The sequence below is a fragment of the Hyla sarda genome, chromosome 4, assembly GCF_029499605.1.
Source record: "Hyla sarda isolate aHylSar1 chromosome 4, aHylSar1.hap1, whole genome shotgun sequence".
Taxonomy (NCBI): Eukaryota; Metazoa; Chordata; class Amphibia; order Anura; family Hylidae; genus Hyla; species Hyla sarda.
In genome coordinates, this window is record NC_079192.1 from 239778057 (window position 1) to 239805287 (window position 27231).

General features: G+C 40.1%; 1 protein-coding gene across 6 annotated transcripts in view; it reads right to left on the minus strand.

The window, feature by feature from the left end:
* Positions 1 to 9608: 9608 nt before the first annotated feature.
* The window catches only part of PTPRZ1 (protein tyrosine phosphatase receptor type Z1), a 263148-nt gene continuing 245525 nt past the window's right edge, over positions 9609 to 27231 (minus strand). For all 6 annotated transcript variants that reach the window (XM_056573798.1, XM_056573803.1, XM_056573802.1 and 3 more), the window contains 9 exons: positions 26980 to 27115; positions 24161 to 24307; positions 23472 to 23565; positions 21519 to 21592; positions 18153 to 18281; positions 17630 to 17776; positions 15728 to 15870; positions 14735 to 14870; positions 9609 to 10354 (listed from right to left, as the gene is read on the minus strand). In XM_056573798.1, coding sequence (XP_056429773.1) covers positions 10217 to 10354; positions 14735 to 14870; positions 15728 to 15870; positions 17630 to 17776; positions 18153 to 18281; positions 21519 to 21592; positions 23472 to 23565; positions 24161 to 24307; positions 26980 to 27115 — 1144 coding nt within the window. In that variant the 3' untranslated portion in view covers positions 9609 to 10216. The remainder of the gene's footprint in view (positions 10355 to 14734; positions 14871 to 15727; positions 15871 to 17629; positions 17777 to 18152; positions 18282 to 21518; positions 21593 to 23471; positions 23566 to 24160; positions 24308 to 26979; positions 27116 to 27231) is intronic.

A 27231-nucleotide genomic window follows, 5' to 3' on the forward strand; every position in this document is an offset into this window, starting at 1 on the left:
ACTGCAGAATTAGGACAATAGATATTGAGTTGCATTTTATGTTAATGTCTGTTGTGTTACAGAGAAAATTCGATAGAACCTGAGTAGCTGCAAAGAAAATGAAGATTTTGACTTTTCTTCTACACTCTAACAATTTTAGGTGTTTCACAGAAATAGCAGCAAACATTCTGAATGTCATTTTGAATACTTTGAAGGGCACAGTTTTTATAATGGGTTAATTTATGGGGGATTTCTAACATATAGGACCCTCAAATCCACTTCAAAACAGAACTGGTCCGTAAAAAACAAAAAATTCAGATTTTGACAATTTTGTGAAAATTTTGAAAATTGCAGCTTAATTTTGAAGCCCTCTAATGTCTTTAAAAAGGAAAAACGTGTCTACTTTATAATGCCACCATAAAGTAAACCTATTGTATATATGAATCAATGTGTAATTTTTTTGGCATAACCCATTTTCCTTACTAGCAAATCATTTCAAATTTAGAAAAATACTATTTATTTTATATGAAATTTTAGAAATGATGCAAGGATCATCGAAAATCTACTACTTTCATGAAGCAGAATATGTCACAAAAAAGCATCTCAGTGTTATTAATGCATATAGAGATAAGGGCAGATATGAAAATTTTGTCTGTATCCTTAAAGGGGTACTCCGGTGGAAAAAAATTTTTTTTAAATCAACTGGTGCCAGAAAGTTATACAGATTTGTAAATTACTTCTATATAAAAATCTTAACCCTTCCAGTACTTATCAGCTGCAGTATACTCCACAAGAAGTTCTTTTCATTTAGAATTTCTTTTCTCTCTGACCACAGTGCTCTCTGCTGACTACTCTGTCCATTTTAGAAACTGTCCTGAGCAGGAGAGGGTTGCTATGGGAATTTGCTCCTACCCTGGACAGTTCCCAACATAAACAGAGATGTCAGCAGAGAGCACTGTGGTCAGACAGAAAATAACTACTCAACTTCCTCTGTAGCATACAGCAGCTGATAAGTACTGGAAGGATTACGATTTTTTATATAGAAGTAGTTTACAAATCTGCCTCATAGCCCTTGACAAAGCTGATTTGTCGGCAAACCGTCGGGGAGGCTATCAGTTAGTTCAATGTTGAAATCCAGCAGCAGAATGGTATCAACAAATAGGGATAAAGCACTGACAGATACAGTGCGCAGACAGGAGTGCTCAAGAATAGGGTGCGACCCAAGACAGTACATAATCCCCAGAGAGAAAAACCTAAATACTCTCCCAGGTTAACCACTTTAGTACTGCTGATAATTTTAACATTTTGTTTTTTGGGTTATATTTTTAACCCCTTAGGGACGAAGCCCATTATGACCTTAAAGACCAGAGCATTTTTTGCAATTCTGACCACTGTCACTGCATTAATAACTCTGGGATGCGTTTGAATTCGATTCCGAGTTTTTTCGTGACATATTCTACTTTATGTTAGTGGTAAATTTTCGTTGATACTTGCATTATTTCTTGATGAAAAATTCCCAAATTTCATGAAAATTTTGAAAATTTAGCATTTTTCTAACTTTGAAGCTCTCTGCTTGTAAGGAAAATGGACAATCCAAATAAATTATATATTGATTCACATTAAAAATAGGTCTACTTTATGTTTGCATCATAAAGTGGACATGTTTTTCCTTTCTGAAGACATTAGAGGGCTTCAAAGTTTAGCATCAATTTTCTAATTTTTCACGAAAATTTCTAAATCTGAATTTTTCAGGGACCAGTTCAGTTTTGAAGTGAATTTAAGAGTCTTTATGTTAGAGATACCCCCTAATGGACCCCATTATGAAAACTGCACCCCTCAACATATTCAAAATGACATTCAGAAACTTTGTTAACCCTTTTTTAATTTTCTCCTCCATTTTGCTGCTATTCCTGTGAAAAAAATAATCAAAATTTTTTTTACAATAACATGTTCTTGTAGACCCATATTTTTTTTTTTTTTTTACAAAGGGTAAAAGCCCACCAAAATTTGTAAACCCATTTCCCTCTAGTATGGAAATACCTCATATGTGGATATAAAGTGCTCTGTGGGTGCACTAGAGGGCTCAGAAGGGAAGGAGTGACAATGGGATTTTGGAGAGTGAATTTTGCTGAAATGGTTTTTGGGGGGGCATGTCGCTTTTAGAAAGCCCCCATGGTGCCTGAACAGCAAAAGAACACCCATATGGCACACTATTTGGGAAACTATACCCCTCAAGGAACATAACAAGGGGTATAGTGAGCCTTAACACCCCACAGGTGATTGACAAACTTTCATTAAAGTGGGACGTGAAAATTAAAAATCTGATTATTTTTTTTCACTAAAATGCTGATGTTACCTCAAATTTTTAATTTTCATAAGGGGTAATAGGTTAAAATGTCCCCCAAAATTTGTAACCCCATTTCTCTCGAGTAAGGAAATATCTCATATGTGGATGTAAATGGCTCTGTGGGTGCACTAGAGGGCTCAGAAGGGAAGGAGCGACATATGGCATACTATTTGGGAAACTACACCCTCAAGGAACGTAACAAGGGGTACAGTGAACCTTAACACCCCACAGGTAATTGACACATTTTTACTTAAGTTAGATGTGAAAATGAAAAATTTTATTTTTTCCACTAAAACGCTTGTTACCCTAAATGTTTAATTTTTACTAGAGGTAACAGGAGGAAAAGCCCCCAAAAATGTGTTACCCCATTTCTTCTGAGTATGGAAATACCCCATATGTGGATGTAAAGTGCTCTGCGGGCGCACTACAGGGCTCAGAAGAGAAAGACCGCCATTGGGCTTTTGGAGAGAGAATTTGGTTGGAATGGAAGTTGGGGGCCATGTGCGTTTACAAATCCCCCATGCTAGCAGAACATTGGACTCCCCACATGTGACCCCATTTCGGAAGCTGCACCCCTCACAGAATGTAATAAGGGGTGCAGTGAGCATTTACACCCCACAGGTGTCTGACAGATCCTTGGAACAGAGGGCCGTGCAAATGAAAAATTAAATTTTTCCTTTTTATGAACCCCTGTTCCAAAAATCTGTCAGCCCCCTGTGGGGTTTAACTGCTCACTGTACCCCTTATTACATTGTGAGGGGTGTAGTTTCCGAAATGGGGTCACCATAAAATACCCAACGACAGTGTATCCCAAACAGTGAGCCTCCAGCTGTTGAAAAACTCTCAGCATGCCTGGACAGTCAATTGCTTTCTGGCAATACTGGGAGTTGTTGTTTTGCAACAGCTGGAGGCTCCATTTAGGAAACCGTGCCGTACGAGATGTTTTTCAATTTTATTAGGGAGAGGGGTTGGGGTTAACTGTGTAGGGGTATATGTAGTGTTTTACCCTTTATTTTGTGTTGTAGTGTAGTGTTTTTAGGGTACATTCGCACTGGCGGGGGTTCACATTGGGTTAGGGGCGGCAAACATCCAGCTGTTGCATAACTACAACTCCCAGCATGCACCGACCGACCATGCATGCTGGGAGATGTAGTTTTACAACAGCTGGAAGCACACTGGTGGGGAAACACCTAGTTAAGGTCTGTTACCTAACTCAGTGTTTCCGCACCAGTGTACCTCCTGCTGTTGCAAAACTATAACTCCAAGCATTCACTGTCTGTCAGTGCGTGCTGGGAGTTGTAGTTTTGCAACAGCAGGAGGTACACTGGTGCGGAAACACTGAGTTAGGTAACAGACCCTAACTATGTGTTTCCCCACCAGTGTGCTTCCAGCTGTTGTAAAACTAAAACTCCCAGCATGCATGGTCGATGCATGCTGGGAGTTGTAGTTATGCAACAGCTGGAGGGGCACAGTTTGGAGACCACTGTGTAGTGGTCTCTAAACTGTGGCCCTACAGATGTTTTAAAACTACAAATCCAGCATGCCGGGCATGCTGGGGGTTGTCGTTCGGCAACATCTGAAATGCCACATGTTGCAGAACTACAACACCCAGCATGCCTGGGAAGTCTGTGCATGTTGAGAATTGTAGTTTTGCAGCAGCTGGAGGGCCACAGTTTGAAGACCACTATATAGTGGTCTTCCCAGCATGCCCAGGCTGTCCAGGAATGTCGAAAGTTTTAGCTCTGCAACATCCGGAGGCCCAGATTTTGCAGAACTACAACTCCCTGCATGCCTGGACTGTCTGGGCATGCTGAGAGTTGTAGCTTTGCAACATCTGCAGGGTCACAGTTTGTAGCCCCCCAGATGTTTCAAAACTACAACCCCCAGCATGCCCAGACAGCCAAAGGCTGTCTGGGCATGCTGGGAGTTGTAGTTTTGAAACTTCTAGGGGCCACAGTTGAAGTTCACTCATCTCGATCTTCAGACTGTGGCCCGCCACGCTGTCACATCTGTGGTCCCGCCGCCGGTCACATCCGCCACTGCCGCCGGTCACACTCGCTGCCAGTGCCACCACAGTATCCGGGCAGCTTCACCTAGGAAACCCCGCTCTGCCTGGACTTCCAGGGCAGGCAGAGCAGGGGTGTTATGTTCCGCGCTGGACCGAAGAGAAAAACTGATGAAAGGTGTCAACGCAGGATAGTTCGGATGGTGGATAAGCAGCGAGTCAAGATCTAAATCCCATTGAACACCTGTGGAGAGATCTTAAAATTGCTGTTCGGAAAAAGGCACCCTTCCAATAAGAGAGACCTGGGGCAGTTTGCAAAGGAAGAGTGGTCCAACATTCCGGCTGAGAGGTGTAAGAAGCTTATTGATGGTTATAGGAAGTGACTGATTTTAGTTATTTTTTCCAAAGGGTGTGCAACCAAATATTAATAAGGGTGCCAATAATTTTGTCCAGTCCATTTTTGGAGTTTGGTGTGACATTTTTCCTCCCTTTTTTGGTTTAGTTCCAATACACACAAAGGGAATAAACGTGTATAGCAAAACATGTGTTACTGCAATCCTTTTCTGTGAGAAATAATTTCAGGAGTGCCAACATTTACGGACATGACTGCATATGGTAAAATCTGCTGCTTGGTTTTCTTTTAATTTAGTGGAAATTACCAAAATAAAATATGTAATGCAAGAAAAAGATTAAAATATATAAAGGACAAATTTTTACTCTAATCGAAAATTCCAGCCAAAATTATAGATGTGCACTTGAATGAATGATGAATATGATCTTATATTAGGATTTGATAATTATGTTCAGGGTCAGACTGGGACTAAAAGATAGCCCTGGCAGGAGCGTACCTAGAGCATTTGGCACCCGGGGCGGACCCTTTGTTTGGCACCCACCCACCCGCACCCCTCCCTTTAATTACACCCCCACCCGCACCCCCCCCTTTAATTACACCCCCTCCCTCCCCTCCCCCCAGGAGCGGACTGACAACACTCGGGCCTCGGACCAAAAAAAAGCAAGGGCCCTTGCTAGGCTCTGCAGCTCGGCAATCTTCTGCCATGCTCCTATTCCACCCAAATCCCACACACACAATAAACTAAAATTTATATATGTAAGAAACACTTTAACATAGGTAAATTACCATGACCAATAATACTGGTATACAAGGAGTAAATATATACCACCACTCAATAACTGGATAATACCGCCATACTGTACTGAATAAAACCACTATACACAGACTAGTATACTATACAGGATCTGTATACAATATAAGTGATTATATAGGCCCATATGGCGGTAGATAACAGCTATATACCGGATGTGTATACCATTTAAGTGATTACAGTTACATTTTGGGACTCACAATTACGTCTTTTCTGATCAGCGGCGTCCTCTTTCCTTTTCTTCTCCGTCCGGATAGGACCGCCATGTGGATCTCTTAACATCTGCAGGAAAAACATGTCAGACTCTGCATTTTTTCCAGTGCCCTCCCCTCCTCTGCAATCTATCTATAGGCCCACAAACTGTAATAATGCCCTCCTTGGTGTCCTGCACAGTAAAAGGGCATGTAGGTAGGTAGCCAGGTAAATAGGTAACTAGGTAGGTAGATCAGGAAGCCAGATATGTAGGTAGGTGACATGTTAGGTAGGTAGGGGGCTAGCTAGGTAGTTAGGCAGCCATGTATGAAGGCCAGGTATGTACATAGTTAGGTAGCTGGGTATGTAGACAAGAAGTTCTGCATCCAGGTATAAAGTTAGGTAGCCCTCCCCTCCCCCAAAGGTATAGGCAGCATAGTTAGCCCCGCCATCCTCCCTTATAGGTATAGGCAGCAGAGTTAAACCCCCTTACCAATAGGTATAGGAACAGAGTTAACCCCTTTCTCTTTAGGTATAGGCAGCAGAGTCCCCTTTCCCCGTATGTATAGGCAAAATTACACCCCCTCCTCCTTTCCCCATAGGTATAGGCAGAGTTCCCCCCCCAATCTTCCCCATTGGTATAGGCAGAGTTACCACCCCCGATCTTCCCCATTGGTATAGGCAGAGTTACCAACCCCCATCTTCCCCATTGGTATAGGCAGAGTTACCCCACCCCCCTTTCCCCATAGGTATAGGCAAAGCTAACGCCCCCCCCCCTCTTTCCCATAGGTATAAGCAGGTACACCATCCTCTCTTTCCCATAGGTAAATGCAGTGTTACCCCCCTTTCCCATAGGTATATGCAGTTACACCCCCCTCTTTCCCATAGGTATATGCAGTTACCCCCCCCCTCTTTCCCATAGGTATATGCAGTTACACCCCCCTCTTCCCCATAGGTATATGCAGAGTTATAGCCCCCTCTTCCCCATAGGTATATGCAGAGTTACACCCCCCCTCTTCCCCATAGGTATATGCAGAGTTACACCCCCCCCTTCCCCATAGGTATATGCAGTTACATCCCCCCACCTCTTTCCCATAGGTATATGCAGAGTTACACCCCCCTCTTCCCCATAGGTATATGCAGAGTTACACCCCCCTCTTCCCCATAGATATATGCAGAGTAACCCCCCCTCCCCCCTCTTTCCCATAGGTATATGTAGTTACACCCCCCTCTTTCCCATAGGTATATGCAGTTACCCCCCCCCTCTTTCCCATAGGTATATGCAGTTACATCCCCCCCCTCTTCCCCATAGGTATATGCAGAGTTACACCTCCCTCTTCCCCATAGGTATATGCAGAGTTACACCCCCCTCTTCCCCATAGGTATATGCAGTTACACCCCCCCACCTCTTTCCCATAGGTATATGCAGAGTTACACCCCCCCTCTTCCCCATAGGTATATGCAGAGTAACCCCCTCCTCTTCCCCATAGGTATATGCAGAGTAAACCCCCTCCCCTCTTTTCCCCATAGGTATATGCAGAGTAACCCCCCTCCCCATAGGTATATGCAGAGTAACCCCCCCCCCCTCTTTCCCATAGGTATATGCAGATATAAAAAAAAAGGATGCTCACCTGATATCCCATGCAGCGATCTCCTCAGCTGCAGGGCCCGCGTCTTCTCCCCTCCACAGTACAGGCGCCGGATGGGTGACGTCATCGGCGCCTGAACTGCGTGCTGCGTGGGGGTCACGTCTCCTCTATGTAAGCTGCAGATGTGGCTCACACAGACGGGACGCCTTCTCCTGTATGTGCGTGTATTGCGCATAAAGGAGAAGGCACCGCTGTCTGCTGGGGATCTGGGACGAGTGTCCCGGACCTCAGTAGCGGTGGGTCAGTCCGCCCCTGGCACCCCCCTTGTGAGTGGCACCCGGGGCGGACTGCCCCCACCCCCCCCCCCACCCCCCTTGGTACACAACTGAGCCCTGGTACACAAAATCCCCACCCAGAGGACTACTTTCGGGGCAGCCGGGGTAGACTTTATAACCTCATATCCTCACCATCTCTGGGGGCAAAAATGTCCCCCAGTGATGAAGAGGATAAAGATTTTACCATATATAACTTGTTGCCAAGCGTTATATATGGTAAAATCTGCTGCTTTGTTTCCTTTTAAACATTTTGAAAAGTAGAATTTAAAAAAGATCTACTATACTTTATTTATGAAGCTAAGTATTTTTTTATTCATTTTTTACCTACTCCTGTAAGGCTCTATCTAAATTTCAGTGACCTTGTGAATAGAGACATACAGTCATGGCCGTCATTGTTGGCACCCTTGAAATTTTTCTCACAGAAAAGGATTGCAGTAACACATGTTTTGCTATAAACATGTTTATTCCCTGTGTGTGTATTGGAACTAAACCAAAAATGGTCTGGACGAAATTATTGCCACCCTTAACCTAATATTTGGCTGCACACCCTTTGAAAAAATAACTGAAATCAGTCGCTTTCTATAACCATCAATAAGCTTCTTACACCTCTCAGCCGGAATGTTGGATCACTCTTCTTTTGCAAACTGCTCCAGGTCTCTCTTATTGGAAGGGCGCCTTATCCCAACAGCAATTTTAAGATCTCTCCACAGGTGTTCAATGGGATTTACATCTTGACTCATTGCTGCCCACTTCAGTACTCTCCAGCGCTTTGTTGCCATCTATTTCTGGGTGCTTTTTTAACATATGTTTCGGGTCATTGTCCTGCAGGAAGACCCAAGATCTCGGACACAAACCCAGCTTTCTGACACTGGGCTGTACAGTGTGACCCAAAATCGGTTGGTAATCCTCAGATTTCATGATGCCTTGCACACATTCAAGGCACCTAGTGGCAACAAAACAACCACAAAACATAATAGAACCTCCACCATATTTCGCTGTAGGTACTGTGTTCTTTTCTTTGTAGGCCTCATTCCGTTTTTGGTGAACAGTAGAATGATGTGCTTTACCAAAAACCTCTATCTTGGTCTCATTTGTCCACAAGATGTTTTCCCAGAAGGATTTTGGCTTACTCAAGTTAATGTTTTATGTCTCTGTGTCATCAGTGGGGTCCTCCTGGGTCTCCTGACATAGCGTTTCTTTTAATTTAAATATCGATTGATAGTTTGCACTGACACTGATGCGCCCCCTGAGCCTGCAGGACAGCTTAAATATCTTTGGAACTTGTTTGGGGCTGCTTTTCCACCATCCGGACTATCCTGCGTTGACACCTTTCATACATTTTCTCTTCCGTCCACGCCCAGGGAGATCAGCTACAGTGCCATGGGTTGCAAACTTCTTTATAATGTTGCACACTGTGGAGAAAGGCAAATCTAGATCTCTGGAGATGAACTTGTAACTTTGAGATTGTTGATATTTTTCCACAATTTTGGTTGTCAAGTCCTCAGACAGTTCTCTTCTTCTCTTTCTGTTGTCCATGCTTAGTATGGCACACACAATGCAAAGACTTAGTGAACTTCTCTCCTTTTTATCTGCTTTCAGGTGTGATTTTTATATTGCCCACACCTGTTACTTGCCCCAGGTGAGTTTAAAGGAGCATCATTTGCTTGAAACCATCTTATTTTTCCACAATTTTGAAAGGGTGCCAATAATTTTGTCCAGCCTATTTTTGGAGTTTGGTGTGCCATTATGTCCAATTTGCTTTTTTTTCCTCTCTTTTTTGGTTTAATTCCAATACACACAAAGGGAATAAACAGTTGTATAGCAAAACATGTGTTACTGCAATCCTTTTCTGTGAGAAATAACACATTTTTTAGAAAAATTTCAGGGGTGTCAACATTTGCGGCAATGACTGTAGGTGTGTCTGTGAATTATATCTTTACAACATTCATGTAAGACAAGCAACAATGGATTAGCCCAATTTACATGTTAACACTGATGTACTGGAACCATTTTTAAGATTTATTACAGAATTGTTAACATTCCATGCAAAACAACAATAAGTATGTCATTAAAGATATGCATAAACGGGTCAGAACATCTAGTTGCAATAAAAACAGCATATCAATTTAACAATGCAAATACAAGTAACTAGAAAACTGACTCTGGCATCAAATATAAAAATCTACATTTATAAATATAAATTTGGTCCATGGAGTCACAAACAGTATTTACAATAAATGTTAGTTTATTACTTCCTTAGCTCGGCATAGCATCTTCCTTGAAATGATGTACTATTTACAATTTTATATTAAAACTACTAAATGTAAGCATTAACACAATAAAACACAGTACGTATTGGTGCTGGAAAAGTACACAGCTATCAAGAATCGACAGATTAGAAATGTGCTAGTAGTAAATTCATTCCGAGTAAATATGTGACCACTCCATTTATAAAACACTGCCATATCTGGTCAAATTATCAAGAGGCGATGGATTACAAAATGTTCCCCAAGGCACACATTAGTAATTGTGGGTAGTAAGTAAGTCATTTACAAAAACAGTGCTGGAAGAGGTTTGAGACAGATACAGCCAGACAATTCCCATGTTTAAACTAAGGATTCCAGGCTTTCTGAGGTGTTTCCATCTTGAAGAGCCGATCCATTGCTCTCCATACCTGCAACCTGTCCCTCCTGCCTTGTGCTCACCAGACTCAGGATAGCCTTATATAAGAACTGAAACTGCTCCTAGAAAAAAAAAAGGTGGAAAGTAAAATTATTAGTGAGATTTATAATCTTCTATTTAGTTATAGCATATGAGTGAATATTTATCATTTACTTGACAGCTGTTAACGGGGTACTCTGCCCCAAGCAATCTTATCCCCTATCAAAATAAAAGGGAATGAGATCTCTGATTGCGGGGGGGGGGGGGGGGTGGAGGTTTGCCACTGGGCCTCCCTGCAGTCATCTGGTGCGCGGAGCGAACTCCGCTCCGTGACGTATGATGGGCCACCACCACAGTTACGCCCCCCTCCATTCATGTCTATGGGAGGAGGTGTGACTGCTATGTACTAGCCGTTATGACCCCTCCAATAAGACACCATGAACACGGAAGCCCCAAGCTTCAGTGCTCATGAATTCCACAGCGCTAGCCTGGAGATTGCAGGGGGTTCCTGTGACCCCTCCCACGAGTACCCCATTAAATAACTTGACAATTGTTTAGAAAGAGTGGTCATAAATAATTCTAAGCAATAAGCTAACATGTTCTAATCAACAAGGAAGCCCAAATCACATGTGTATAGCTTTGGCAAATATGGGGACATCTTAACATGCTGAACACACAGAGCCATGTCAGCTCAAATGACTCACTCCAAGCAACGGACAGGTGTAGGACTGCACCTTAACAGTCAAAATGAACAAAGGCTCGTCCAGCTCAGAAAAGTGCAGGTAGAAGACTTTCGTTTTATTCCATAAAACAGGTATAGGACATGACAAATTTGGAAAAAGTTAAGCATTTCAGGTGCTAAATGCACCCTTAGGTTGGGTTTACACTACAAAATGTCCTTGCTCAATTTCCTCTGCTTTTCCATGCAACCATGGCACACAAGTAATTTGAGTCAAATTCAGGCTGAATTTCCATCATGGAATCAGGTCCTTTTTCTGCTTCAAGTATTGATATGTCCATCATTAAAGCAGAAAATAATCCTTATCAGGAATGCCCATTGACATGAATGGGTCTTTGAGACCATGAGGATTCCAGGCTGAATTTTTACATGGAAAGTCTGCTTGAATCTGCCTCAAATTACTTGTGTGCCATGGTTGCATGGAAAAGCAGAGGAAATTGAGCCTAAGGGTGCGTTTAGCTCGGGAAATGCTTAACTTTTTCCATATTTGTCATGTCCTATACCTGTTTTATGGAATAAAATGTAAATTTTTTGCCTGCACTTTTTTGAGCTGGATGAGCCTTTGTTCATTTTAACTGTTGAATGTGCAGTCCTGCAGTTCGTTGCTTGGAGTGAGTCATGTGAGCTGATGTATTTACAATTCATCGCTGAGCGATCACTAGAACCCTATATTTCCCATCCAATATTAAAACTTAATTTTTATTGAGTCACGATTAAAACTTAACCCACTATTGTGATGGTCCTATATGTGATTGCATGCTATTGCATTGCTATTGTGGAACATATCAGTACAGGTGAGAGAAGTTACCTCTATCAATAATGTTGGAATGATCTAGACCCGATGTGGCTATACAATATAATAGGTCAATAGGAAATATTGTTGCTAGTACTTGCCTAATTGCACAATCCTGATGAATTATAACTAATACAGTACAGTAGATCCATTATGAAATACTGCTGTGTCACTCCAATTGTACAATTGATGAATGTTGCAGAATAAAATAATTTGATAATCACTCAATATGAGGTACAGTAATATAAATCCAATGTGGAGTACAGATAGGAGTTTAATGTAAACTGAGAATAATATTATGTCTTCATTGCATTAAATCCTGAATGCCCCCTTGCAAGAATACAGTGGGTTATAGTGCTTTTATTATTCCCCTGTAAGATCATGGTTGGTGCCATAATGATCTAAATATACATACTTACCTTATTAAGATATGTTACATAATATAGGTGAACACAATGAATTCTAACAGAATGGGGGAATCTAAGTGTTAGCGCATCATTTTCCCTGGCACACGTATTCACTGACATCTGTTGTAATAGACTAACATCTCGCGAATATACGCTAGAGCATGTATGCGCACCGACATCTATTAAAAATGACTGTTACTTTGTGCGGAGCGGTCGGTGCAGGTTCCACTGCGCATGCGCCAAGTTCCAATGTCCCACAGACTATCAGCTAGCGTAGCTTAGTCTGCGCAGCTACGTGGAAGTGGTCAGGACGAATTGAAATCTTGCAGTGGGATAGGGATTGGTATGATTGGCTCAGTAGGTAGTCCATTAATGATGTAACAGCAAAATGCAGCATGGTACAAAATAATTGTATAGAGGACATACTGTGATAGGATGGAACTGCTGCCTGTTTGAGTATGGACCAATAGCAGTATGGCAATGCAAAAGGAACTGACATGGATAGATAACATCATGTATGAGAGGTTATATAAACCCCTGTGTAGCTTAATTGCACGCCAGTTGCCTCTTAGCCCTTGAGAAAGCCACAGCCTGTGGCAAAAAGTCAGGCAGGCGATGTGTTTTCTGGTTTTAATTTAAATTCACGCATGAGTGTTGTGTACTGCAGCCACATCATCTCCACAACAGAAATGCAATAGAATGCAATCATATATGGGACCATCACAATAGTGAGTAAAGTTTTAATTGTGGCTCTATAAAAGTTATGTTTTAATTATGGATGGGAAATATAGGGTTCTAGTGACCGCTCAGTGATCAATTGTAAATAGTCTTGATATTATGTCCTCCTAATTTTCATGTGAACTGACATGGCTCTTTGTGTGTTCAGCATGATAAGATGTCCCCATATTTGCCAAAGCTGTACACATGTGATTTGGGCTTCTTTGTTGATTAGAAGCAGAGGAATTTCAGCTAGGAAATTCTGTAATGTACGGCCAGGTTAACACTATAGAATTTCAGAGCGGAATTCCGGTTTGAAAATCTGCTTGGAAAGTCCTGTTGCAACAGAGCACATAGAGTTTTTGAGGTGGACTTTCCACCCAGAAAATCCCCTCTCAAAATTCTGACAGAACATTGAACTTCAATGTTCTGTCAGATTTCTGCTCCGCAGACAATGCCGTCTGACCTAGTTGGCCTAAGAGCAGGTTTTTATAGGGGTTCATATGAGTGGTTGATTCTCCCCCACCCCCACCAAACACAATAACCTCTTACACATTGAATACACGAAGACACATTTGTGTATTACATCAGGCTTTGTAATAGATAAAGGTAGTAAAAGGCAGAGAGTGAGCAAAGGGTATCATTGGATATAAGAAAGTTAAAAGATAACCGTAAATACATCCATATACAATGATCATAACTCGTGCTATGTCTACACTCTCCTTGTTATATTAATGTTGGGACTAAGGTATAATGAAATTGAAATATCCTTTATATTCTGCGAAACATAGAGGCTGGTTGTATTCAATGGAAGCATTTCGCTTGCTTCAGTTGTCCTGATCTATAACTTACTAGACCATACTCTAGATGTGAGCAGAAACTTGCATGTGCTATCAGTAAAAAGGAATGGCTGCATTTGGCAAGATGGATAATCAAGGCCCTATATAGCTCTACTCTTGTTGAAGCTGCTTTCAGGACAAGATTGCAATGGTATCTTATCCCCTCCTGTTTGCATAAAATTTACCCTAAGGCATCACCGATGTGTTGGAGACACTGTCAACAAAGAGGTACACTTCTCCATATACTCTGGCAATGCCCTCTCCTCTCTACCTATTGGGGACATGTTGAGCTTTGAAATGCAGGAGTATATATATATATATATATATATATATATATATATATATATTCACATTATCCCCTTAATTGGCATTACTACTGGTGGGTATTCAGGATGGTCCCCCCTTCCTTTCGGACACTTAATTGTAAAATCCTTGTGATGGCAAAGTTGGTGATTACCAGTCATTGGAAATCTGTGAACCCTCCTACCATTGATGAAGTCACCATGTTAATAAACACGACTTGTAAATGATTCCTTGTTTCTCTCTGTATATGCAATCGCCCTTTTATATTTCTAACTGCTTAGTTCCCCTGGCTATCTTCCCTCACTTTACTTAATGACTGTCCCTTTGACCTTATTTGTATACCATTATGTGTCTTACTTTGTTACTACATATACACTATTATGCATGCTATTCTACAATGATCTAGTAATTGATATATCTGCACCTGCGCTGTACTCTGGACTTTATGTTCTATTGTTTATAACTGTATTTGAGTTTTTATAACACCTGATGGATTTCCCTCTGAAAAGGACATTTCAGCCTGCATGTTTTCACATATATTAGAAACTGAAACAGAAGAGAAACTGAACAAAAGATTTAATAAAGACCAATACATTTTTTTTTTGTAGTTTCACATAGTGATTTGGGTCAGTTTTATTTTATAGTACTTAAGACTGTACACTTACTAGGTCTGTAAAAATCCCTGGTCGCATTAGATTGTTCATCTTGGCCACCTGATAAACATCTACAGAGTTTTCATTTTCTAGTTGTTGCATGAGAGTGAACAAAGCACAGAATGTTCCAGCTGTCACTCCTCCATACCTAAAATAAAAACGGAGAGACGCACATAATGTATATCCAGAATTACATCTCATATTCTCTACAGCCAAAAGATTATGTAAAACCAATGCAGGATGAAGAGGCAGAAAGATTGTACACTACATATGTGGAGTTTGCCATCCCTGACAGGTCAGACTGAATTCAGATCACATTTTTATCTCTACATCAAGCTGTTTGTTTGCAATATGTCAAAAAGATATGCTGGCAAACAGCCCAACATGTTGCAGGCAGGACCAAAGACTTGAATGGGCCAAGCATAGTCCAATTGAGACTACTTTAGTCCATTTCCTGAAGGTATATGCGGTAAGTGGGACTTAAAAACTTGGTCTGCTTCCGTCTTTGCTGTGCCTTTCTTAGCACCCCAGTTCTGGGCAGCTATCGCTTGTGTAAATACCAGTTTTTCTATCTCAAAGTCCCTGTTAACAAATAGCTCAGCACTGGTCTCTGAAATGGAGAGAATTCTCTTTGCCTCAAACAGTCTCTTTTAAAAATACAACACAAAAAACCTCTCTGCATGAAATGTGTTCTTTACATTAAAATATATTTGGATAAAAAAAAAAATCTGAGTTTCCTTAGGAATCATGGAGCTGATTGAACTAACTTTTCCCTTAAAAAATAGCTCACACATTTACTTTGCAACTATTGAAAAAATACTGACTGCTTTAAAAAAAAAAATCTTCATGTTTATGAGATTTCCTATTTTTTCTTTTTTCATACCAGTCAACTGCCAAGGAGCCAACTTTAAGCAATCATCTCCATGACTAGACCTTTGTATCTACCATCAATAGCATCAATTAGAAAGAAGGTAACATTGGCACAACAATAGCTACTGCACTTACTCATCATGTACAACAATAGGTCCATCTTTATTAGCTGCTTCTTCCTTGATCAGATTAATAAGCTCAAATGTCTTACTTATTCGACTGTCAGGATTTGGCCATTTTGGACAATGGAAATGTTTCACTTCCAAAACGTAGTCATCCTGTTAAAAGGGTTTACAAAACAATATTTTTTTCCCTTTACCTGCTATATAACATAATAGATATGCACATTAACATAAAGAGAGTGAGATAAATACGATTCACATCATTTTGAAACAGATACTTTTATTAGTTATACACAGATAAGTCATAACATTAAAACCACTTGCCTAAAGCTGTGTTCACACGTTCAGGTTTTTTATTGCATTTAGTGAACGCAAAGCCAGAAATAAAGGAAATACTTAGAATTATTCTCTTTTAAGATCAATTTCTAGATTTGTATTGAATAATTGCAAAGTATTTCCTTTATTTCTGGCTTTGCGTTCACTAATTGCAATAAAAAACCTGAACGTGTAAACACAACCTAACATTGGTAGATCCTCCTGTGCCACCCAAACTGTTCTGACCTGTCAAAGCTTTCTAACTTCACAAGACCTCTGAAGGTGTCCTGTGGTATTTGGCACAGGTGCTCTTTTAAAGGGGTACTCCACTGGAAAACATGTTTTTTTTGTTTTTTTAAATCAACTTGTGCCAGAAAGTTAAGCAGATTTGTAAATGTCTTCTATTTAAAAATCTTACAGTACTTATCAGCTGCTGTATGCTAAAAAAAGAAAGTTATTTTCTTTTTGAATTTCCTTTCTGTCTGACCACAGTACTCTCTGCTGACTTCTATTGAAAAAATCTTAATCCTTCCAGTACTTATCAGCTGCTGTATACTACAGAGGAAGTTGTTTTTCTTTCTGGAATTCTTTTCAGCCTGATCACAGTGCTCTCTGCTGACATCTCTGTCCATTTTAGGAACTGTCCAGAGTAGGAGTAAATCCCCATAGCAAACCTCTCCTGCTCTGGACAGTTCCTGACATGGAAAGAGGTGTCAGCAGAGAGCACTGTGGTCAGACAGAAAATAAATTCAAAAAGAAAATAACTTTCTCTGGAGCATACAGCAGCTGATAAGTACTGGAAGGGTTAAGATTTTTAAATAGAAGTAATTTACAAATCTGTTTAACTTTCTGGCATCAGTTGATTTAAAAAAAAATGTTTTCCAGCGGACTACCCCTTTAAGTCCTGTAAGTTGTGAGGAGAAGCCTCCATGTATTATAATTGCTTTCACAACACATTCTACACATTACTGAATTGATCGATTGACAGGTACCATCTACCTAAACAATCTCAAAGTAACGTCCATGTGTATGGCAGGACCAAATTACTCTGTTTAGAACAATTGATTGGAGGCACTTTCAGTGGTAGATAGACTTCATAATGCACTGCTTGTCCGGTCTGCGACTAAGCCGTGACATACACGGCAAGCCACAATGCATTGTGTTCTCACAACATACACAGAAAACTACAATGCACTGTGTATTCTGACCCCTTTTAACATAGCCAGCATTACCTTTCAGCAGTTTGTCTGATCTTGTCCCACAGAAAATCTATTGTAGCACAGTCCCATCCCCCCTGTCTTTGTCACCCATGACCTGGTCATTGGTCTACCAGTTGTCCTCCCTTTCATCACTTTAGATAGTTACTTGCCAATGAATGCCATAACACACCATAAGACCTGGCATCTTGAAGATGCTCTGACCAAGTTGTCCAGCCATCAAGATTTGGCCCTTTTCAAAGTTAGTAGATCCTTATGCCTGCCCAATTCTCCTGCTTCCAAAAACTGACTGTTTACTTGCCACCTTATTTATTCCTCACCACTGACAGATGAAACTGTATAATCCTGTTGATTTCATAGACAACATAAGGATCTGGGATTACCTGTGTAGCTTCTAAAATAAAGTCTTGGATAATGAGTCTTTCCTCATTAGAAAGACAAATGTGATCTTCTCCGGCCAAAGATACAGTAAAGGTTTCACAGGTAATTGGTTCATCTCTGTTTGGCCAATAGACAAATTCATCTTCAGCCTGGGAAAGTATTAGCATTTTGAAATAAATCTACATACTGCACAGGTAAGAATAGCAATTTAATCTTGCACAAAGTGCATGTAATACAAATAAAAATTTATTAAACAGAATACTAAAACCCGCAGCACACTTTTTATTTCAAATATATCACAAAAATAAAAACAAGGAGCACTCACTTAAAATGAATTAGGGTGAAAACACACCCAGGTTGTGTTGCAATTGTATTATAATTTCCAATACGTCAATTAAATTCTTCCATTACTTATTATTGGAAACTGACATGAGGCAGTTACAAACTTCAACGCAAACTTATTTTTTACCCTTAGTGATTTGGTTAGATAGAATCATCTCTGGTCGTTCCGGAACTGAGACTCACCATGTTCTGGTTATCGGGAAGCATTACAATTGTCTGAGAATTGTGGTCCCAGATCATCCTCCAGAAATCTTTTATAGTGTGTAATAACGGATGCTGTGTTATAATGAATTCATTACTTTCATGGTAACCCTGTACAGAAAATATTATACATCTGGTTAGTATGTATATAGAATCCGTATTATAAATAGAAGCATAAACTATGTCAGGTTCTGTCCACATTGCTTCTTTCCATCAGAGGTTACAGTATATATATTTTATTTTATTTTTTTCAAATGGGCACTGTCATTAAAATAATTTTTTTTGCATATGATACAGCAGGTAAAATAAATAAGATTTGTAATTTACTCCCTGTAAAAAAAAATAAAAAATACAAAATTATGTCACTTTCATGGCCTGTCCCTTCTGGTCCAGACCACATTCCACATCCTGCGTCCTCCCGTGGATGTACCGCCCTTGGAAACTGTACATGTAGCCTTGCCATTAAGCACAAAAAGAAAAGGCAGAGAAAGAGAGGATGTAGAGGAGGGGGGCTTAGAAGGGAGAGGGAAGAAGAAAAGACATCTTCAAAGGCAACCTCTGAACAAGTAACCACCGTAAAAAGATTTAATCTTTTCACCTATGTTCTAGATGAGATAGAACATAGTGGGGGGAGATTTATCAAAACCTGTCCAGAGAAAAAGTTGCCCAGTTGCCCATAGCAACCAATCAGAACTTTTTTCTCTCATTTTTAACAAGGCCTCTTCAAAATGAAAGACGCAATCTGATTGGTTGCTATGGGCAACTTTTCCTGTTGACAGCTTTTGATAAATACTCACTGTACCCCTTATTACATTCCTTGAGGGGTGTAGTTTCCAAAATGATGGCACATGTGAGGGGTTCCACTGTTCTGGCACCATGGCACGCACGTGGCCCCCTACTTCAATTCCAACCAAATTCTTTCTCCAAAAGCCCAATTGCGCTCCTTCTCTTTTGAGCCATGCTGTGCGCCTGCAGAGCAGTTTACCTCCACATATTTCCATACTCAGAAGAAATGAGGTTACAAATTTAGGGGGCTTTTTCTCCTATTACCCATTGTGAGAATGAAAAATTTGGGGTAACACCAGCATTTTAGTGTAAAAAATACAATTTTTCATTTTCAACTCCAACTTTAACGAAAATTTGTCAAACGCCTGTGAGGTGTTAAGACCCACCAAACCCCTTGTTACGTTCCTTGAGGGGTGTTGTTTCCCAATTAGTGTGCCATATGGGGTTATTTCTTGCTGTTCTGGCACCCTGGTGGCTTCCCTAATGTGACATACACCATCCCCCCCCACACAAAAAAAACAAAAAACATTTCAGCAAAATTCTCTCTCCAAAAGCCCAATGTTGCTCCTTCCCTTTTGAGCCCAGTAGTGCGCTCACAGAGCACTCTACGTCCACATATGGGGTATTTTCATACTCAGAAGAAATGGGGTTACAAATTTTGGGGGGATTTTTTCTCCTTTTACCCTTGTAAATGAAAAAAAAATGGGGCTACAAGATTTTGAGTTTTCTCCTCCACTTTGCTGATGTTCCTGTGAAACACCTAAAGGGTTAACAAACTTTCTGAATGTCGTTTTGAATACTTTGAGGGGTGCAGTTTCTATTATAGGGTCATTTATGTGGGATTTCTCACAGAAAGGCCCCTCAAATCCACTTCAAACTGAACTGGTCACTGAGAAATGCAGATTTTGAATTTTTCGTGAAAATTTGTAAAATTGCTGCTATACTTTGAAGCCCTCTGATGTCTTCAAAAAGTAAAAACATGTCAACTTGATGATGCCAACATAAAGTAGACATATTGTATATGTGAATCAATATATAGTTTATTTGGCATGTCCATTTTCCTTACAAGACAAAAAGATTACCCCAAGATGGGTCAGGGTCAAAACAACAGTTAATTACCTTTGACTCAGGGATAAACCCTGAGCCACTAGTACCCTTATTATTCCCACCCCTAAAACATAGCTTTTATTAAGCACATGTAAAATATATTTGTGGTGAATATGGAACTCTAAAACCACAGTCTCAGCTGGTGTGTCTGTCACCATTCACTTAGTATCACTTTTGTCACTCATAGTGCTCAACTCTATAGTGCATATACACCAGTGGTCTGCAATACCACAGTGTTAGTTAACACCACCAGAGGCTGACTTAAAAGCAGAAACTATGCCCCCTCTACATGTTTCACTGCTATCGCAGCGTCCTCAGGAGGAACGGGCATCCTCCTGAGGACGCAGCGATAGCAGTGAAACATGTAGAGGGGGCATAGTTTCTGCTTTTAAGTCAGCCTCTGGTGGTGTTAACTAACACTGTGGTACTGCAGACCACTGGTGTATATGCACTATAGAGTTGAGCACTATGAGTGACAAAAGTGATACTAAGTGAATAGTGACAGACACACCAGCTGAGACTGTGGTTTTAGAGTTCCATATTCACCACAAATATATTTTACATGTGCTTAATAAAAGCTATGTTTTAGGGGTGGGAATAATAAGGGTACTAGTGGCTCAGGGTTTATCCCTGAGTCAAAGGTAATTAACTTTTCCTTACAAGCAGAGAGCTTCAAAGTCAGAAAAATGCAACATTTCTAATTATTCATGACATTTTAGAATTTTTTACAAAGAAATGATCGACGAAAATGTACTACTAACATAAAGTAAAATATGTCATAAAAAAAACCGGTCTCTGAATCAGAATGGTAAGTATAAGCATCCGAGAGTTATTAATGCATAAATTGACACAGGACAGATTTGCAAAAAATACGCTGCAAATTCGTTGATGTTTAAAAACAAACAAAAAAATTGGTGACCCTACATTGGAAAGAACACTTATATTACTTTTGCATAATATGTTCTGCTATGTAAACACTTGTCTCTTCCTATGTCCCTAATTCATAATAGGTACACTGTCACATTGAGGATCATTTGGGCCTCCTTTTGATTCGAAAGGGGTAATGTACTTTATGCTGAAGGAGATCACACCAGCTTAGTAACATGGCTCTGAAATAATTAACATAGTCAGATATTTCAGCAGAACCCAATAAACGTGATGCTGCTTCGTTGCTAAGAATGTATTTAACCTTTAACCTTCAATAAAACACTACAGAGAAACAGCTGTGAATGCTAATCATATTCCTCAACAAACCTTAAGCAATGATGACTGTATCGGAGGGAAAAGGTTTAACAAGTTATAGAACATGGTACGGTATACATCATCATTCCCTGGAGAAAAGTTAATGTTTAAAGGTATTGGATTCAAGATGCTAATTTGTTGTTGTTTAGTTGTGACAAGGGTTTGACAAATTTAGTCCACATTGGCACCTTAATTCAGAAATGTACTTCCTACCATGACATACGAAGCATTAATGTAATCTCTTCCTTCTCCAGCCAGTGAAGAAAGGCCCACTCTTGATCTTTCAACTGTGAATAAAGCAAACAAAACAGTTAACAAGGAATCATCTTGTGTCACTATGTTGGATATTCATGGAAAGGTATTTCTTATATGGACACATTTTTACCACAATTTGCACATTAGCAGAACAATATCACCATTTTTTCCCATGATGTTGGGAAAATTATGGCAAAAAAACAAAAAAGGCAGCATAAAACATGATGTGTTAACATTTTAGTCTCAGGGGAGGTGTATAACTAATATATATCATGATCCCATAGAAATAGCAGCAGTATACAGATCAGGGAGCTAACATCAAACTAGAGGGGAACTTGTCATCCCGTAGTCCAAAGAAAGTCAGCTGACATCCTCTGACATAAGAATGGTAACTTCGTAAGAAACTTGTGATCACATGACCAAGTTAGAGTAATAACACTTGGATGCAGCTGTACTGGAATAAAACAAATGGTTCTGTACAACCCGTGATGGTTAGTGTGCATCATATGGGTAAAAAAACAAATCCAGAGTGCTTCTTAATACAGAGAATAAAAAGCCCCAAGGTTTTATAACAAAATAGTTTAACCTACAAAAGTTGACTTCTACATAACAATTTTCTGACAACCGATTATGGCAACAGTGGAGAGAATTTTACATGTAGTATCACAGCTTTCGTTGTATAGCGATAAATATTCAAATATATGGAAAGCATATGTACTATAAAAGTAAGCATATGTACTATAAAAGTAGTAAGTTAGTGGTTGTGTGATAAGACTAAGGCTACATTCACTTCACCATTTTGCAACACTGTTTTGTATCAGTTTTTATTCCCCAAAATGGGAAACAAAAAACTGTCATAACCATATACAAAGATGTGCATTATGAAAACTGTATACGGTTTTTGTATCGGTGAAAAAGCCATTCCACAGCCTCCCACAGCCAGGGGGTACTACTACTATTCCCATCATTGAATAGACTCTTTTCTACTTTTCTAGTTTCCCCCGGGTGCTAGAGTCTGCAGGAAGTTGAGGTGACTCTGCAGTAGTGCTTGTACTACTACTCCCATCATGGAACAGAGTCCGTTCCTTGTTGGGGGTAGTATTAAAGGGGCTGAGGGACTGATCGTACTGGGTCTCTCTTCTGAGACCCATTGCGATCATAACTTATAAACCAGGGAAACAAGCGGCAAGCCGTGTCTCTCTGCTCCCCGGTGAGGTATATGAAAGCTCTGCATTTTAAGGGTAGGGTCACAAAGAACAGATCCCCATTGTATTTTACGATCAGGATCCGACGATGACTGAACCTACAGTGTGCCTCCAGCTGTGCCTGCTCGTAGTAGCAATCTGCCGCTGCGGGCAGACAAACTGTGTTCTGCAAGTCGCCGCGCACATGCACAGTGTACTCGCACCCATCGAGGCTGCTCTCGCCTAGCTCAGGCAGCAGGGGGAGTGGCTGCGATGTCTTCGAGTACACTGCGCATGCACGCGGTGACTCACAGAACACTGTGTGTTTGCTTGTAGCGGTGGATTGCATGCCGCCCGCTTCCTTAGTTTATAAGTTAGGATCGCAGCAGGTCTCAGATGAGACCCGATGCGATCAGTCATTAGCCCCTGTACTTCTACCCCCAACATGTATCACATAATAAAGTAGTCTTTGCAGCACTTGGTGAGTGTCATCTGTTCATTCTACAATGCACATGTGATTCCGGACTTTATGCCATATAAGACTGAGCACCACCATAGAGACGCATCCCCGTGAATATGACTGTGCCTCACCATCTAGTTTAAAGGGTCCCTACCTGCTACGGCGAATACTCAGCAGTGCCAACTCTAATCTCACTGCTTCTCTTATAAGTGTTTGTCAAAACACTTCTATAAATTAAAAAAAATAGTAACCATATAAAGTACATACCTGGAATAATGGAGGAGGTTCTATTTTTATCCCTGTTATGCACCTTTAAAGCTGCAGAATAGTCACATTGTAGGATATTGGGTTCACTTAGCAACTGAAGAAAAAAAATTGAAATGTTATAATATTATAAACTCAAATTACTACTTTTATTTGACAATAACAACAGTAAAAGTAGAAAATCATCCTTCCATGACTCACTTTTGCGACAAAATTACAGATCCATTTTAATGTAAAATCTAGAGGTTATTAGTTAAATTAATTTTTAGATCTCCTGAAAACAAAGGTTTCCTTTTAAGTAAAATTTCTTATCATAAAAAGTGTTTATTGAACCGCTGGATTTAGTCTCATGCTTTTAAAATTGGTCAGGAGCTGCACATTGTCTGTTTCACAGGAGGTTACAATATACAAGGATTTCCATTCATCCTGTATGAATGGCTTCTTATTATGTTCTGTGTGTCATTTTGTCAGAATTCTCTCTCAATAATAATGTATTACCGAATGTAGTAGAATGTCCAATAGTGAATTTGATTAGGCCTTTTTACAAAGCTCAAGGTGAATGCTGCGCTAAAGCTGCAAAATTATAGTAGAACATCTATAAATTACCTCCAGGACTCATATTCAAAATAAAATAAAGGAATGTGAGAAAGACTATTGAGTCAACCTGGTTCATTAAATACTAGATGACTTACCTTGAACTGCGTTTCTAGTCTCGTTTTTCCAGATGGGCCCGTTGTTAGGAGAGCATTAACATAGGTATGAATGTGACTCTCTGCTACTTCTGTTTCTCTGCTCAGAATGGCCTCAACCAGAGCATCATGAATGAAGATGTACTGCTCCTGGATAGGTTAACAATAAATGTAAGATTATTGTTTGAGTAACACTAAGTAATAACATGCCCAATGACTTTACAAAGGAAGCGCTTAGCCCTAGAGGGCGGAAAGTCTAAGTAACCCGATTCTCCACTTACAATATGTTGTGTTGATGTTAGCTGACAACAGCTTCTCTAATATGATTCACAGAATATGCACAACATATTTATTGCTAATTTAGACTCTACTTCAATAATAATTTTTTTTATTTTACATTTGAAAAGTTGCCTGCAATAATCCAATGAATGTATTCATATAAAATATATATATTTTATACCAAGTAGCTGCTGGCTACAGTCACCAAACATTGAACAAATGTTACTAAAAATAAGTAATAACTAAAAATACATTGAATATTCTACAATTTGTGTCTTCTAATCAATTTTTTTGTTAGGGTTACGGTGTAGGCTATATATTTCTATCGAACGACACTGCTCCAAAAAAAAATAAAGGGAACACTTAAACAACACAATGTAACTCCAAATCAATCACACTTCTGTGAAATCACACTGTCCACTCAGGAAGCAACACTGATTGACAATCAATTTCACATGCTGTTGTGCAAATGGAACAGACAACAGGTGGAAATTATAGGCAATTAGCAAGACACTCCCAATAAAGGAGTGGTTCTGCAGTTGATCAGAGACCACTTCTCAGTTCATATGCTTCCTTGCTGATGATTTGGTCACTTTTGAATGCTGGTGGTGCTTTCACTCTAATGGTAGCATGAGACAGAGTCTACAACCCACACAAGTGGCTCAGGTAGTGCAGCTCATCCAGGAGGGCACATCAATGCGAGCTGTGGCAAGAAGATTTGATGTTTCTGTCAGCGTAGTGTCATGAGCATGGAGGCGCTACCAGGAGACAGGCCTGTACATCAGGAGACGAGGAGGAGGCCGTAGGAGGGCAACAACCCAGCAGCAGGACCCCTACCTTCGCCTTTGTGCAAGGAGGAGCACTGCCAGAGCCCGGCAAAATGACCTCCAGCAGGCCACAAATGTGCATGTGTCCACTCAAACGGTCAGAAACAGACTCCATGAGGGTGGTATGAGGGCCCGATGTCCACAGGTGGTGGTTGTGCTTAGAGCCCAACACCGTGCAGGATGTCTGGCATTTGCCAGATAACACCAAGATTGGCAAATTCGCCCTGACGACCTGTGCTCTTCACAGAAAGCAGGTTCACACAGAGCACATGTGACAGACTGTCAGGAGTCTGGAGACGCCGTGGAGAATGTTCTGCTGCCTGCAACATCCTCCAGCATGACCGATTTGGCGGTGGGTCAGTAATGGTGTGGGGTGATATTTCTTTGGGAGGGGCCACACAGTCCTCCATGTGCTTGCCAGAGGTAGCCTGACTACCATTATGTACTGAGATGAGATCCTCCTCAGATCCCTTGTGAGACCATAAGCTAATGTGGTTGGCCCTGGGTTCCTCCTAATGCAAAACAATGCTAGACCTCTTGTGGGTGGTGTGTTAGCAGTTCCTGCAAGAGGAAGGCATTGATGCTATGGACTTGCCGGCGCATTCCCCAGACCTGAATCCGATTGAGCACATCTGGGACATCATGTCTCACTCCATCCACCAACGCCACGTTGCACCACAGACTGTCCAGGAGTTATCAGATGCTTTAGTCCAGGTCTGGGAGGACATCCCTCAGGAGACCATCCACCACCTGATTAGGAGCATGCCCAGGCATTTTAGGGAGGTCATACGGGCACGTGGAGCCACACACACTACTGAGCCTCATTTTGACTTGTTTTAAGGACATTACATCCAAGTTGGATCAGCCTGTAGTGTGGTTTTCCACTTTGATTTTCAGTGTGACTCCATATCCAGACCTCCATGGGTTGATAAATTTGATTTCCATTGATAATTTTTGTGTGATTTTGTTGTCAGCACATTTAACTATGTAAAGACGAAAGTATTTCATACGATTAGTTCATTCATTCAGATCTAGGATGTGTTATCTTAGTGTTCCCTTAATTTTTTTGAGCAGTGTATTTTAGGTTGCTGCTATATGATCTACACATTCTAAAAGTACTGTTATTTAATTAGTCTTATTAAAGTAATCAGGAATAAATCTTGAAGAAAAAAAGCATGTAGGCAGATTGGTAGATAGAAATAGTTATAAAATGCAGATTTACATAGAACTGTTCAAATAGAACAGATGATATGAAATAGATTCATACAGGTATAAAATTCATAGATAGACTATCTGAAAGATAGCAGTTGCTTATTAGATAGATAGATTTGTTTTAAAAATGTTGCAACACTTTAGAGGTCTGATAAAAAAAAAATCACTATTGTAAAGTGTGACAATTTTATTATTCTCACCATGGGATGTTTTTAAATAGATCGGTGATAGAATACAGATTGAAATTGATAAATATGAGATGACAGATACAAGATTGAGAGACAGAAATGAAAAAAGAAGATATTAAAAGAAATATATAGAGAAAGATATAAAATATAGATCTAAAAATTGATAGTTATGACATAGCTAGACAACAGACAGATAATATTATTTTGAGATGGATATACATATATATATATATATATATATATATATATATATATCTCAATAGACATTCATACAGCTAGCTCAGTAGATGGGCAAAAATATTGTAAAATATATTACCTCTGTTTGCACTAAGTAATTTCTTTGACTTCGGATATGTTTTAAGAAGCCAAAAACATTTACAGTGCCTTCTTGTTTAATTTGCTGCAGCATGCTATCCAAGACAATATATGTTCCAGTTCTTCCAACACCGGCACTGGAATAGATAACAGATAGATAAATTAACTATATCCAAGAATCATTTAGAACACTGTAACAGTGCTAGCAGTAAAGACTTCTTTATATGTGTAGTACAAGTATAGGGTTAAAGTT